The 15,980-nt window shown below is 49.8% G+C and overlaps 1 protein-coding gene across 1 annotated transcript in view; it reads right to left on the reverse strand.

Annotated features, from left to right (window-relative positions):
• LOC142992854 (connector enhancer of kinase suppressor of ras 2) overlaps positions 1–15,980 on the reverse strand; it is a 39,856-nt gene that overhangs the window by 4,538 nt on the left and 19,338 nt on the right. The window contains exons 7-19 of the mRNA XM_076143377.1: positions 15,792–15,851; positions 15,462–15,530; positions 12,419–12,565; positions 7,245–7,369; positions 6,752–6,963; positions 6,197–6,283; positions 5,117–5,325; positions 3,516–3,553; positions 3,361–3,403; positions 2,660–2,708; positions 1,791–1,963; positions 684–757; positions 483–554 (exon numbers count right to left, since the gene is read on the reverse strand). Of these exons, the coding sequence (XP_075999492.1) occupies positions 483–554; positions 684–757; positions 1,791–1,963; positions 2,660–2,708; positions 3,361–3,403; positions 3,516–3,553; positions 5,117–5,325; positions 6,197–6,283; positions 6,752–6,963; positions 7,245–7,369; positions 12,419–12,565; positions 15,462–15,530; positions 15,792–15,851 (1,358 nt within the window). The remainder of the gene's footprint in view (positions 1–482; positions 555–683; positions 758–1,790; positions 1,964–2,659; positions 2,709–3,360; positions 3,404–3,515; positions 3,554–5,116; positions 5,326–6,196; positions 6,284–6,751; positions 6,964–7,244; positions 7,370–12,418; positions 12,566–15,461; positions 15,531–15,791; positions 15,852–15,980) is intronic.

Genomic DNA, 15,980 nt, shown 5'->3' on the forward strand with positions numbered 1-15,980 from the left:
CACACACACACACAGGCACCTGGCAATGAGTGGAAAAGTGCATTCACACGTTCACACTTGCACCTCTAAACCCAGTATGGATGTCAAATATAGCTTGTTAATTACTCTCCCCCAGTTAACTCTGCATGCCATTGAGGAGAGGTGTGGATAATTAGAGCTCATCAGATAGCACTCCTGCAAATATCTCTCTCTCTCACACACGCACACGCAAGCACACGTGACACACACACACACGCACGCACACACACGCAGTTCTAATTTAACAACAGGTTCATGCCTTATTCATGGGCAGGGTTGTGTTGGTGGGCAGTCGCTCTGTGTAAAGTTGGTTTACTCGGTTAAAATATTCATGAGAGAACACGTGAGCTTCCTAACATCTGACTGTTATGTTCACATTATGGGACCAACACACACAAATAAGATAGCCAGCACACACACTCACTCACTCACACACACACACACACATAAATACACACACTCACCTGTTCATTTCCTCAAGACAATCAGTGGCAAAGAAGAAGCTCTTGATTTTTGGATGACAGGCTTTGAAGGCACTGCAGTCAGTCAGAGAGAGAACACTCATTAGTTTGCGTGGGCTTGTTTTTGTGTCTGAGCGGGAGGTGCGTGTGCGTGCGCATTGTGTGGTTGATTAGTAATTTGAGTGACATGCGAGGGACACTCACAATTTCCGTCTGCACTCTATGGCTCGGTCTATTCTGAACTCGGGGAGGCTGATGAAGCCCTCAGCTTTCTCGTCCTGCGGGCAGGGACAGATGGAGAATGGAGGTTCATCATCACAGCAGAGGACACAATGTCACACAGGCCTTTACGTGCATAGTGATGTGGAAATTAAACCGCCGTAGCATCGTTCCGTTTAAGTATTAGCGTGTGAAAACAACATATGTTTCCATCCGTGTGCCAGGATCTCGTCCCAATATTAAAAAATGTGAAATTCAGCTGAGATATAATGGAAGTTCTGGAGTGAGATTGGACCCACACACACACACACACACACACACACACACACACACACATGAGTCGGGCTCATGATCAAACCCTCTGGATGCTGAAGGACCCTCAGCTGTGTGCATATGTTTCACATCGGGCTGAAATATTGCATCACAGCTCTACATTATCTCTGTAATTTACCCAAGGGACCGTCTGAAATCCACATTAGTGTCAAATTGTGTCCAAGCACTCATTAATTATGTCACCTACAACTGTTTGTCTTTGTCTTACAATCCAGGAAAATCTGGACTCCAGCCTGACGAGCACAGAGAACCGTCCCTTGTCAGACGGTCCCTTGTCAGACCGTCCCTTGTCAGACGGTCCCTTGTCAGACCGTCCCTTGTCAGACGGTCCCTTGTGTTTCCGACCTGTTCTGATTCCCGAGTCATCCTGAGCTCTGTCAGCTCCTCTGGCGTCACCTCATGTACGCCCAGGCTGAGCTCTCACGTCTGTCAAGAGGCGACCAAACGGAGCCGAGCCTCATTTGCATACTGTCAACGCCCACCCACAGCAGCTCGCTCGCTCCGGAGAATGACAGACTGACGGGCTGGAAACACACAACCAAAGCTCAACGTGTCTGTGTGTGTGTGTGTGTGTGTGTGTGTGTGTGTGTGTGTGTGTGGATCAACTTCACAAACTCTGACATGCAAAGAAGTAAGTTGACTCAGGTTTGGGAGCAAGCAGGGACAAGGTCTCCTCCTCCATTTGTCCCTTACATCCCTCTGACCCCTGATCCCTTTGTATGAAACGTTGGAGCGGAACAATCGTCCGGACTGACTCACGTTCTGATTGGTGTACCAGTAGAGGCAAGACTCTTTGAGGATGAACCAGTACTTCCTCCATTTCTGGGTGAAGTATCCTTTGGCGTCCTTCTTCTTCCACAGCCATCCCTCACAGTCGCCGTGGCCCAGATCCTTACAGGAAATTCTCCTTCGACTGGCGCTGGTAAGGGAACCTGAGGAAGGACCCCCGTCACACACTCTGTTACTACCAGAGGGAATTTCACAGCATTCCAAACTGAATTAAACCAAATACAGGTAAGAAAGCAGCAGTGTGCTCGCGGTTTACACACTCACACACTTTGAAGTCTGAGTGTGTCAGGAATGTCTCGCTGTAAAATCAGCAGAAATGTGAACTTTTGGAGCCCTGTGAGCCGAAGGAAAAGGAAATCTGCAACGCCTGAGAACACTCCGAGGGTTTGACGCCACGATGCAGACGGCAAACAGAGGAGGAGGAGGAGGATGAAACAAACAAAAAGGGGGGAAGATGTTCAAACTAAACCTGTGGGGAAAGTGTGTGACATTTGCATTGTTCCAAACGAGCCGGCGTGTGACGTCAGAGCAGCATGACCGGGCTCTCCGCTTTGCCCTTTTCCATTTCACACCCCCTCGCCCTCTCACAGTCACACACTGCTGTGAACATGCCACTGACAGCACCCAGCGTCTGCACTCACTCTGCTGTCTGCACTCTGCCGCCGCTCCCGACTATAAATACACACCGTATGTTAGCGGACGTGCTGTGTTTCATCTTAACTGTACACGCTGTGAGGGACGGGGCGGGATCAGGATCGAATCTTTGCCGTGCATACGAGAGAGAACTACCGTTTGTGATGTAAACAGGATTGATAAGAGTTCAGTGTTCAGCTCAGTACCTTTACTTCTCTTTTTGGTTTTCGTTCTGAGAGAGGTGTAATGAAAAGACTAGAAGAGAAGAAGAGAGAGAGAGAACAAAGATGTTAGCAGCAGAATATCAAGACTCATTCATTAAGATGTAAACATTCAGGCAAAGTGTGTGTGTTGGTGTTGATCCGTGAGCGAGGATCAGACACACAGACATTCAAGGTGCAACTAAAACTCTACTTGATCCATTTCTCCGCAATCAGATGTATAGAATCCTGAATTGATGTCCTGTATGTTGACAGCAGAGCACATGTACATGGCTAAGTGATGGTATCCGTTAGCCGTGCCTTTAGCTGACGTATTCCATGCTGTAACTCAAAGCTCTGGAGGAATGATGACGGCGTCTGACTGAGCAGCTTCCCGTGTCCCAGGAGCCTAAATCTGGAAGCCGATTTACCTCACCGGGCTGCTATTTTCTAATTATCACGTTACTGAGTGAATCTACGCCCACATCCAATTAATCTCAGGTATCTGCGCCTTTCATGTCAGTCACGGGCATGCGTCAGCGGATACGGTTGCTAGGAGACGTTTGATGCACATGTAAAGCCTGGGTGGCTTCATTAAAACGGCGCTCTGAGTCAACACCAAACTGCATCAGGTGCATGAATATTTAATTCCACATTTCATGGATGGTGAAGATGTTAAAGAGCTACGCCGCCCGCCGCTGGCTCACCTTCCTCATGGACGCCGCCCCCGAGCTTCCTGAGCCGGAGTACCTGGAGAGGCAAAGAGAGGGATTTGAACCGTCAGTGACTTTTGCAACACACTCCTGACGTCAATCACAAGCATGTGGCCCCGACCGCCAAACACCAGACGACACACACTCACCTGTCTGTGGTGTCTGCTCGCAGTGTGTCTGCGCCTCGCTGATGGACACAGAGAGAGAGAGAGAGAGAGAGAGAGAGAGAGAGAGAAGAGGAGTTGGGTTACACTTCACTGGGGTTCATTCCTAGTACTTTATTATTATTACTACAAGTACAGATTTATACTATTTATGCATTTATACTTTCATACTATTTTACACTAGTTTATACTATTTTTTTACAAAGGTCTATTTTTAAAACCTTTCGAATGTTTAAGTGTTCGGTCCATTTATTCTCTCTCTCTTTCTGCAGATTCACCACTGTGCACAATGAGTGAAAACAGACTGTTTTAGATTCACCCAAATCACTCTACCGACTCATATGTGGTGTGTCTGTGTGTGTGTGTGTGTGTGTGTGTGTGTATGTTGACATCACACACACACACACACACACACACACACGTTGCAGTAACAAAACTGGATTATTGAGTTAGCGGATGCCTTGACTTTGGATGATTGAGCTGCAGATTGTTGGTTGACGAAGAGGAGAAATGAAAGAACAACAAAGACCCTGTGCTGTTCAGGCTTCGAAGGCGGCCATCTTGTTCTGGATTTCTGTGAACCCTGGGTTATGAGCGACCGCACAGGGGTGTTTGTTTGTTTGTTTGTTTGTTTGTCCGATCAATACGCTAATATGTTGGCGTGTTTTGCCAAAAATGGAGGGAAAATGTAGCTCATCCATGTTAGCATACGCTGGTGAGCGCAGACATCATGTGGTGCTGAGGGATATGAGTCACCATCATGAGAAACACACAGCTCACAGGGTGAGAGAGGGACGGTGTGATCCAAACTGTTAGGGTGGTGTGTGTGCGTGTGTGTGTGTGCGTGTGTGTGTGCGTGTGCGCGCGTGTGTGTGTGTGTGTAGTGCGTGCGTCATGTCAGTCGCTGTTGTAATTGGTCTGGCTGATGCTGAGTCATACACCGACTCACCGGGATGCGTGTTTGTGTGTGTGTGTGTGTGTGTGTGTGTGTGTGTGTGTGTGTTTGTGTTTGTCCAGAATAAACTCCCATTTAGACCTAGGTGTGTTTGAGGAGATGGGGATATTAGGATGAGTTAGGATGAGTCGTGACATCGCTACATTGCATACAAATGAACTCCTGTGTGTGTGTGTGTGTGTGTGTGTGTGTGTGTGTGTGTGTATACAGGTGCACACAAGAGAGAACAGAGAACGTTTGAGGGTGGAGGGAGTTTGAGTATCTCACTGTGAAGGTGAGAAGGCGGACGCTCGGTCTGCTCTATATGATGCATAGGGCAGTGAGAGAGAGAGAGAGAGAGTGAGAGTGAGAGAGAGGAGAGTGGAAGAGTGAGTGAGAGAGAAAGAGAGAGAGGGAGGGAGAGAACAAGAGAGAGAGAACAAGAGAGAGGCAGAGTGAGAGAGAGAGACTGAGGTGAGAGAGTGAGTAGAGAGAGAGAGAGAGAGAGAGAGAGAGAGAGAGAGAGCGAGAGAGAGAGAGAGAGATTCTTCCCTACATCTTTAACTGTGTGATTTGTGTGACCCACATTGACACAGCCCATCCTGACAGTAAAGGTGTTTGTGTGTGCGTGTGTGTGTGTGTGTGTACGTACGGGCAGAGGCTCGGGCGGCTGGTCCAGGCGCAGGGTGGAGGACAGCATGGAGGGGCTGATGGGAAAGCTGGGGCTGCTGGGGTTGCGACTCTTGCGCCGTGAGCGTCTGGTGGAGTCCCGTCGGCTCTCTCTGCCCGGGCCCTCCGGCTCCTCCTCGATCACCAGGATCTTGTCGTCGCTGAGGTACCGCAGCAGGGAGTTGTCTGAGTCTGTGTGTGTGTGTGTGTGTGTGTGTAAGGGGAGGGGGGGTAAAGAACAGAGTGATTAGAGTATGGACAGACTGTACAGAACGGATGGATAAGAGCTTCACAGAGGGGAGAAAAAGCACAAAGGAGATAGAAACCCAGACGATAGTGAGGAGAACGTCTCTGATAAAAACCCAAACAGAGGGACCGGAGGGCCTCAGAGCCGCCGTGTCTGATATGAATCCACGCCGGAGACACGCGGCTAATTCAGCTCTGTGTTTGCAACGAGCGTGGCGACTCGGAAACGTCGTCGACCGCGGAGAAACCCGAGCTTTAATCTGCTTTGGCTCCACGAGGCGAGCGGCTTCTCGCCTCATTTGATTATTATCCATACACTTAAACGTGACAAAAGGAAAATCATGAGCAAGAGAGGGAGGGAGAGAGAGAGAGAGAGAGAGAGAAAGAGAGAGAGAGAGAGAGAGAGAGAGAGAGAGAGAGCCCCCCTACGCCGGTATTGTGCTTTAATGTTATTCATAGACTTTCTGATGGTAGAATGGAGGATCGTCGGGTTGAATACAAATCGAGTCTCGCTGCAAAAAAAAACGGCGGCGCTGGAAGAATCGGCCGCGTCGAAATACCCCATAAATGCAATTTCTCTGCATTTATGTTTATTTCTCGCTCCGTCAGATACATACCTGCCAGATATGTATCCATGCACAAGCACGTCACCATGGACAACCAGGGGATGGAGGGTGGAAATGCGTTGAGCTGAGAGTATGAAGCAAAGCGCCGCACCAATCTGATCCATTTGTGTGTGTGTGTGTGTGTGTGTGTGTGTGTGTGCGCCAGCTGGTGTTAGCGTATTGATGTATATATACTGTATGTGTGTGTGTACCTCGGCTCCCTCTCTTGCCCATGCTGGGTTCCTTGGCCTCGGCCATCCAATTATATTCCGGAGGCATGGAAACTGGTCTGAGGTCACCTGGAACAACCAATCATCAATCAGAGACGTGGCCAAGGGGGGTTGGGGGTTGGGGGGGGGTGGGTTGGTTTGTGGTCACGGGCAACAGGGACGTTGTGATTGACAGCTGGAGGCGTGGATGGGTGAGGGAGTGAGGGAGGGAGAGAGAGAGAGTGTGAGTGAGAGCAGCTGGGCGAGTGAGTGTGTGAGTGCGGGGACGTAAAGGGGGACACAGCTCCACTCCTCAGGACGTGAATGGACTGGACTGACCCGTCCACGCGTGATCCGTGTTTTTGGGTCGAGCGCACACGATGAAAGACACAGAAGCTGAGCCATGAAGGTGCGTGATGGTGGATGAACACACGAGGAAGACGAGGAGGACAAGGAGGAGGAAGAGGTGGAGGTGAGCGGAGACCACACAACACAACGAGCCCGGACGGGTCGCCGCCACATAGCGCCTGATCTCCGTCACCTTCCCCTTTGCCTTACCGTGGGTGGGGGTCTTGTCCCGCCTGCGCACGCCCGTGTTGCGGCCCCGGTCGTAGTCGGGCCCCGGGGGTCCGTCGCTCTCCAGCAGGGAGAAGTACTGACCGCTGTCCTGGTCCAGGTAGTAGCTCACCGCCTCCGAGCCTTTAGAGCCCGACTGGGAACCCAGGCTGTAACGGCTGATGTCATCGCAGGACATCAGGCCAAGCTCCTCCCTGGAACACGGGGGGAGGGATGATCTTCATCACGGTTATACCATCATCCTCATCACCATCATCATCATCATCATCATCCTCATAACCATCATCATCCTTAGTGTATCAACCAATCAAAAACTCAACCATATACACTTTGGAAATTTGATTGATTAGCTGTTATTTGTATTGATTAGTTATTAGTTTGATCAGTTCATGTAGTTAATGCTGCAAAACATTCACCAGTGTGTGTGTGTGTGTGTGTGTGTGTGTGTGTGTGTGTGTGTGTGTGTGTGTCTGACCTGGTGCTGTAGAGCCCAGAGACGGGAGACAGGATGTAGACGTCCTGCATGCTGGGGTCCATTTTGGACATACCCAGAGTTCCACCGGGCGTGGGGGAGGTGCTGGTGGGGCTGGTGGGGATCGGCTGGAGGGGGGGGGGGAGACAGAGACGGAGACACAGACAGAGAGACAGACAGAGACAGAGAGACGGAGACAGAGACAGAGACAGAGACAGAGACAGAGAGACAGAGACAGAGACAGAGACAGAGACAGAGAGACAGAGACAGAGACAGAGACAGACAGAGACAGACAGAGACAGACAGAGACAGAGAGACAGAGACAGAGACAGAGACAGAGACAGACAGAGAGACAGAGACAGAGACAGAGACAGAGACAGAGACAGAGAGACAGAGAGACAGAGAGACAGAGAGACAGACAGAGACAGACAGAGACAGACAGAGACAGACAGAGACAGAGAGACAGACAGAGAGACAGACAGAGACAGAGACAGACAGAGACAGACAGACACAGACAGAGACAGAGACAGAGACAGAGAGACAGACAGAGACAGAGAGACAGACAGAGACAGACAGAGACAGAGACAGAGAGTTACTTGTGGTTACTAACCAGAGGACATCAACACGTACAGTAAACTGAGCGTTGGGTCTTGATCCTGAACCTTCTGTCCCTCCACCACACAGACACACACACACACACAGTTTGTTGTGTTACGAGCGGAGGCACCCCTCTCTCTGTGACATCATCCCCGTGCAGCAGCTGACACATACACACAGGATATTTCAAGATAAACGTCACACACAATCTGTGTGTGTGTGTGTGTGTGTGAGTCGGTTGTGTGACTGTGAAGCCGCTCCTGCGTTCAATCGCTTCACTATTCTGTCATTTTGTCTCAAGCTTCTTCACTCACACGGGGCTCTCCATGTCTGTTCCCATGACAACCCCTCTTCTCCTCCCCTCGCCCCTCTCTCTCTCCTTCTCTCTCTCTCTCTCTCTCGCCCCGTGCTATAGGGGAGAGGGAGAGGGCGGAGGAAAGCTGCTGTGGCCTCCTGCCTCGACTCGACTGAAGGACGTGCGGACGCGTTCGTCACGTCGCCCGCTCCAGCTCAGGGTGCCTCGCCTCTGATGTCACGGAAATTCTCTCCAAATTTCCCACCCGCGCCTGAAAAGCCGGGGTGACAAACGTGTAACCATGGTTTCACCCTGCCGGAAAACGTTTCCTGTACGCGAGGAATCCTTTGCATTTTAGAGAGGAAATGGACAGAAGAGATGAAGAGACAGGAAGCTGAGCGGCTCGTTAAGGAACCGGCACCTTTCATCTTTTCATCACCAGGAGAATTCATTTCATATCCCAAACTTTCCCCCCTCTACCTCAACACCCTACCCTACTCCCTCTCCCTCTCTTTTCATCTCTTTCCTTTCCTCCTCCCTCACTCCCTCACTCACTCCCTACCTCTCATTAGGGCAGCTTACAGTAAAACGGCGTCCAGATAAATAATGAAGACGGAGAGGGGGAATAGAAACAGAAAGAGAGAGAGAGGGAGAGAGGGAGGGAGGGGGGGGGGGCTGTGCAGTGTGGCGACTGGAGCCCAGAGTGAAAACAGTAATTTAGTGATTACAGCCCACTGCTGCCTGTGTGGAAGAGGGGATGAGGGGAGGAGAGAGAGAGAGGGAGAGAGAGAGAGGGAGAGAGAGAGGGACTTGAGTTAAAGCAGCATTTAAACCATTTGACCCCTGCTGTGTCCACTCTGACCTCCTCTGTAATCCACTGCTGCAAACCGACCTGCCAGCGCTTTAGGAAGGACTCAGAGGTGCAAAGGTACAGAGGTGTTAAAGTGTTAAAGTCAAAGTCCTCCTCCTTTATGTGCGGCCACCACGTTGCCTTGTGAGCCCATTTACACTCTAGCTTTCATGTTTTGGTTTCATTCTCTTGTAAGTTCACTTTTCTCTAATTTTGTGTTGCAGTGATTTTATAAATGTTTGGTAAATAAAAGCTCAAACTTGTACTCGACTAAACAACATGAGGTTTGCTCGCCGTGCCATTATCAGTCATTACACACAGCCGAACCAGAGTAACGTAACAGCATTAAAGCTCGTCAACACACACCGTAACCCCTCACACACTGAGCCGGCCTATAAATAATACACACGCTGGGGAATACGCCCGGCCTGAAATAGCAGGCATTTACATCCACTCATTATTTATACGTCTAAACAGAAAACAGCTGATTTACGTGTGGAGCCGGGGGGGCGGCGTCACGTGCGACCGGTGAGGTGACCTGTGACGCCGCCAGGACAGCGAGGAAGACCTGCGCTCCCACTACATGCACCAGGCTCATCATCATCATCTTCATCATCACATCAGACATAGAGAGAGAGAGAGAGGGAGAGAGGGAGGGAGAGAGAGATGGAGGCGGTTGCCATGGAGGGATTTGGGCCTGGAATCACATGACAATTTGCAGAGATAAATTGTTTCCTTTTGTGGATCGGGTTCTAATCCATCTGAACACTCGCCACATTTGGGCTAAACTTCACAGCCGCGACACTTCATCCTCCAAAACCGGGCTTAGAGACGCCGCTGTCCATGTGTTCTCGTGCACACGTGTGCATGTGTGTTTGCGTGCGGGTGTGTGTGTGTGTGTTTCAGTAAGTGTGTCTTTGTGTTTATCCAAAAGTGATCTCAGCGAGTGCGGTGACCCAGTTCCTTGTTCCCTCACATCCCAGAGGAGAAATGAGACTGATAACGGGACAAATCTCTCTCTAGTCTCCTTCACGCGTGCACACACACACACACGCTTATACATATACAGATGGTCGAGCACGAAGACAGGCAGCACACGCACACACTCACACACACACAGGCGGCCTGTTTAGCAGGATATTTGGGATTCAGTGAATTATCTCCAGTATTTGCTGAGTGGCTCTCTTGTTTCAGAGCCGGTGGAGCCGCTTGTAGTTGCTTATGAATAATTAAGAGCTCCCGTCTTTCTTGAGAGAGAACAAATCTAAAACACTTTCTTTCTTCTCTCCCGCCTCGGCATTGTCTGAGGCTCTGATCCGGAAGTTCGCGCCGGCTGACGGAGCGGTAATCTGCTTGTTTCTGATGCTTTCTGGGCTGTTGTTGATACTTGGAGGAGACAAACACAGTGAGCGAGTCTGTCAGTTAGTCTGGCAGCTTCGCCCTGCAGGGATTCAAGATGGCATCAACACCAACTAAGTTCCCCACTTCCTGCTTGAGTCACCATCAAAGATCCCAAAAAAGGCAATAGTTATCCAGAGGGGAACGTCTGGAACGCTGCAGGGACACTCTCAGAATGAATTGACGCGACTTTAACTGGAATCTAAACTGACTCCGGTCTCAAAATGTGTCCTGATGAATCAAGTGTCGCACTGAGAGTTGGTTTCCTGCAGAGAGCATCTTCTTCTTCATCGTTCGGTAAATGACATGCAAGTTTGCATGCGAAGCCTTACCCCACAGGTTACTATGGTGATACGAGCTGACACCAGGGGTCGGCCTCTGTCCCCTTATTGATCCTCATCCAATTATGGAAAATATGAAATAATAGATTACTTTTAAAAAATCTGAATAAAATGGTTACATCATCATCTTTCCTCATTCCGTGACTTTTCCAGGATTTCCATGAGCGTAGGAAACTGGAATTCAGCCAAATGTGAGGAGCAGCTGTGATGGTTTCTTGGTGAACAATCAAGTGCTGCAGGAGACCAATTAAAAATGGAGAGTAGAAACTGAATGCGGCCTTTGTTTTCCATGCTGAAGGATGGAAAACTGTTATATTGGGAAAACTACAACGGCTTATTTTAGGACCTTCTGACTCAACACGGAGAGCCGGAATCTCCTGTGTCTCCGCTCGGTCAAATCCAGCGAGCGAGCCAAGGACGATGAATAATGTATAAACTGCACCTTAACGACAAACACTTCATTGTGATGACAGCAGGAAGTTAAGCGCTGGACTCAAACCCTGGACCCTCAAATCAAACGTCTGACCCCCCGGTCCGGCTCTCTGAGTTGCTGCAGAACATTGCTGCTGGTGCACTTTGGGGGTAGGTCACATATACTGTACACACACACCGAGGCTGAGGCGCCGGTGCCGCTTCACCAGCTGCCGCCGCGATATCAAATCTGTCAAGGAGGGATGAGAATTTGTTTCACCACGGCAACACGCTGCACCATCGCTTCACGAGGAGCGGCAGAGCGAGAAAGACGGCGAGGGGTCAGAGCGGGGAAGAAGCCGGCGAACAAAGAGAATGAAAGAGCAGCCGAGCTACTGAGCAGAGATCAAAGCACGCATGTAGCATGTCAATGAATTAAGCCCCACGCTCGGTTATAAATAGCAGCCGGGGGAACACAGACGGTTGCTGCTTTACAAAGAGCTCAGCAGCATCAGACCAGCGCTCGCTTCCTCCCTGCGGCTGCGTCTTTTCCTGGTGTCTCACGGTGAAAATTGTTCTTTTTTCCGCACCAAACAGAAGAGCTGGGTGACGACACGCATGTAGAAGGCGTGTGCTGCTGTATGAAGAATGCATTTCCTCCTCTAAGCTCCAGTGAGAACCTCCAAAGCAGCGTCTTCAAACTTTATAATCTAATATAAACAAAAGGAGTCCTCGTCCTTGGAAGCGAGGTTCGGACAAATTCCAAGTCTCAGCAGATATGACTGGACGGGAGCCGGAGTCGTGACTGGAGCGCTTGATGACCTGCCGTTGCCCCTGCGCTCCTTCCTATAAGCAGGAAGTTCACACTGCATCGCCGCCTTTCAATCCTTCCACACAGCTCTGAATCGCTGAGAGACGGCATTCAGAAGTGTAATTTCTCTTTCTTTGGGCGTGAATCCGGCAAAAGAGGCCCGCAGATGTTTCACCGGTTTGCAATTTGAGCTCGGGAGATGTTTGTGAACGGCTTGGAACTGTGATAAGCAGAGCGGCGGGCTGGAGAGAAGGAGGAAGGTTTGCTGGAAAGCTCAACAGGAGGATTGATGCAAGGTCAAACTGTGAACACGCTCTTATGCAAATGTGACTTTAAAATGCCAGGAGGAGAGCGTGAGAGTGTGGGAGAGGAGGAGAGGAAGGAGAGGAAGTAGAGGAGAGCCGGGCCGACATGAACCCTCAGGTGCAAAGCTACGTTTGGTCCAGTGTGTGTGTGTGTCCGGCCTTTGTTTACCTGCAGGCCCAGTGGCTTCCAGCGGACGTTCCTGAGCAGGGCGGGCGTGGAGCTCAGCGTGTTCTGGGGCCTCTTCTTCAGCGTGAGGATGACGCCGCACGGGTCCTCTCGCAGAGCGTTGACCAGGTTCTTCAGCTGCCAGCCCACCTGAGGAACACACACACACACACACACACACGTTAGAAAACACACATTCACCATCACCTGGGACCTCCACCCGGCACGTTTGCTGTCCCATGTTCCTCTCGTTCCTCAGGCTTCTTGTAGCTTCTTCTTCTTTGTTGTTGTCACTTTGTCATTCTAACTTCATTGTTGTGATTCTCTGTGTGTTTGTTGATTCCCCTGGCTCCTCCTGTGTTTTGGCTCGTGCTGCTCTCTTGAGGCTGATGAGCACAGCGGGAGGTGATTGGCGCCGTAAGCGAGCGAATCTCCTCGACCTGTTGACATTAGCTAAGTAGCAGAGCACCCAGCGTCTCTGTCATCAACGCCGCCGCCGCTCCCGGAGCTCCTTTGGTTTATTCTGGTTCGCAACAAATAAATCTCTTGAAACTTTGACGACTCGCACAAAGATACAAACTCTTCACTCAATCATCTGAGCTTCTCTCTCTCTCAAGCTTCTTCACCATCTGTTCACACCTTTAGAACGCATCTCTTACAACTACACACACACACACAATGCCATCCAAAGTGCCTGCCCACACACGTTTGCACTCACTGTGATCTGTAGCGTCAAATGATCACAGGTTGAGCTCAGAGTGTGAATCTAAAATAATCTTCACTGTGAACGCTACAGATTTATTACTGAATATAAAATGGATGTATTATATGCGATGCTGACTGCCAGTACAGTCGAACAGGAATTATGCAGACTGTCAAAGTAAAAGTGGTGTTTGTCCCTCCGAGCTGAGGTGGTGGAGACATGACAGCAATGACCTCACACACACTTCAGCTGAGTTCAGGCTCCGCGCGGTCAAAGAGCCGCTGACCCGCAAACTGCTTCTAATTATTCAACGCAGCCGACTGGACGACATTTGACTTCTCATGAGATTTCGAAGAGGAAAGAATGGAGAGGCAAAGACAAAGAGAGAGAGAGAGAGAGAGAGAGAGAGAGAGCGAGAGAGAGAGAGACTAGCTGCAGCGTTTCCTTCCCGGGGCCGACCTGTCTGTCTCCAGCCCGTCAGGCCATTGATTGGCTCCACACACACACACACACACACACACACACACACACACACACCCTGAGCTCTCTCCTGACCTCATGGTGACCAGCTGGTGTCAGCACTTAGCGTCCTGTTTCCCAGTTCAGCTCTCACCCGGTTAGTTTACTCACCAAAACAAAATGGAGGCCAACACACACACACACACTCACACACACTCTGCCCCTCAAAGGACTAAGATCCAATTAATCAATGTAAATATGAAATTTTGACTCATTGTCTAGCGTTCTAGCACTTGTGTGAGTTTACAGAAGTGGAGTGAAGTTTCTCATGTAAAGAGTTTGATAGCACAGAATCTCTCCTCTGAGCCCCGACAGACAGAACCGCCTCATCAACCGGACCGGATCTGGAGTCTCTGAGCCTTTGGTTGATTGTTAAGAGCAAAGAAAAAAACACAGACAAACCACAGAGCTCAACCGGGCCAATTTGGAACAGATCCGTTATGCAAACATGCAGCCAGTGCAGTAAAAGACGGAGGAGACGACCAAAAATAATAACAGAGCCTAAAATGCGGCAGAAGATCTTTGTGGTCTCCAGGGGCCTCATTAGTTTACCAAGACGCCATTACCTCCACGTAATTATGTTGCCTCTTCAAACAATCAGTTTGTTATTTGAAATTCCACGTTTTCAGAGAGAAACAGAAGCTCGTACACACACACACACACACACACACACACACACACACGCCGATGCTAAATATGTGACGATTCTGACTCATAACGGAATCTGTTCTTTCAATATTCACGTTAATCTGAGACATGAACTCGTCAGCCACCCTATCCACACACAGACTCCTTTCCTCCTTCATCCTCCTCCTCCTCTTCCTCTCTCAGTTTCCAATTCTCTCCCAGGTTTCCCTCGTTCCACTATCTTGTCACTTTCTCATTGTCTCACACACTTTGCCTCTCCTCTCTCTCCTCTGGCAGTGTCTCTCCCTGCTATCACGCACCCCCCATCCACACACACACACACAGATAGAAGCGCACACACACACACACGGTCCACACACTCATCCACACTCTGCCTCCCCCGGGCTTATCTCCTCCCCCAGAGCGAGGGATCAGAGTGGAGAGGGTCTAGCCGAGGGAGTAATGAAGGGTTGGAGCTGAGAGCCTGGCGGGGAGCGATGTGCACTGTCACCCCGAGGAGAGAGAGAGAGAGAGGGAGAGAGAGGGAGAGAGAGAGAGAGAGAGAGAGGGAGAGAGGGAGAGAGAGAGGGAGCGAGAGAGAGAGAGAGACCTCACATGTCCCTCAGCCGGCTCATTCATGGTTTCTATACATATCCTGACGCTCTCGGGCTCAGACGCATTTCCCCCCTCAGAAATCTCCAGATCAGCTCGGGAACAAATCATTTCCTGCAGGCCTGACAGCTGGAGCGGCGAACATCACCATCATGAGCCCTTATTTAAGATGGCTGCCTGCCTCTTGGAAGGTAAAGCCCAGTCCATATATCAAACCTGTCACCTCCCTTAAAGCTAAATGTTGTGATCTTCAGGAAATGTTTGTTCAGACGAGGTCGCTGACATCGTTCTGTTTGTTTATTGTAGAATTCTGTAGGTATTCATACATCTACCGGGTCTGTAGGCCTTCAAATGGACACTTATGGACTTATGGCCTCTGAAAGATGTTTTCCCATGACCTTTGACCCTGACACATCTGTCTTTTCTGACAGTTTGCTGCTGCTTGACCCAGAGAACTTTGGAGGGAAATCATTAAATGTGGTGGTTTCACATGAACGGTCACAGTGGAAACACATGGAGAGTAGATTTCCTCTGATTCGGTGTAAACCTATTGTGTTTGGAAGCGTGTGCTAGTTTGAGACTCACCACTGTCTGGTGGTTGACTTGGATCACCTCGTCTCCTGCATGGATCTTCTTACATTGATCTGCTGGAGACTGCAGAAGAAGAAGAAGAAGAAGAAGAAGAAGACGAAGAAGAAGAAGAAGAGAGTGGAATGAGAAATAAGGCAGCAGAGTGAGGAGAGGAAAGGAGGCACAGCAGGAGACGCTGAAGCCTGTAATCAATGTCGTCATGGAGACAACCTCACAAGAGACTTATTTGTTTGAGGGATAATTGGAGTTTGTTTATCTGAGGAAGGTTTCAAATACCTCAGATTACATTCAACACTTAGAGACAAATCTGTTCACTCTACTCACGTTCTCTGTGGTCCCAGTGATCACATGGAGCCCATCGTAGGTGGATTTGATATACATCCCCTGACACACACACAGAGAGAGAGAGAGAGAGAGAGAGAGAGAGAGAGAGAGAGAGAGAGAGAGAGAGAGAGAGAAAGAAGGACGATTCAGTGCATACAGTATCATATACAAGACACAGTGCATGTATAT

This window comes from Genypterus blacodes, unplaced genomic scaffold (assembly GCF_046128005.1).
Source record: "Genypterus blacodes isolate CSIRO-AG114 ecotype Tasmania unplaced genomic scaffold, CSIRO-AGI_Gbla_v1 ptg000024l_1, whole genome shotgun sequence".
Lineage (NCBI taxonomy): Eukaryota > Metazoa > Chordata > Actinopteri > Ophidiiformes > Ophidiidae > Genypterus > Genypterus blacodes.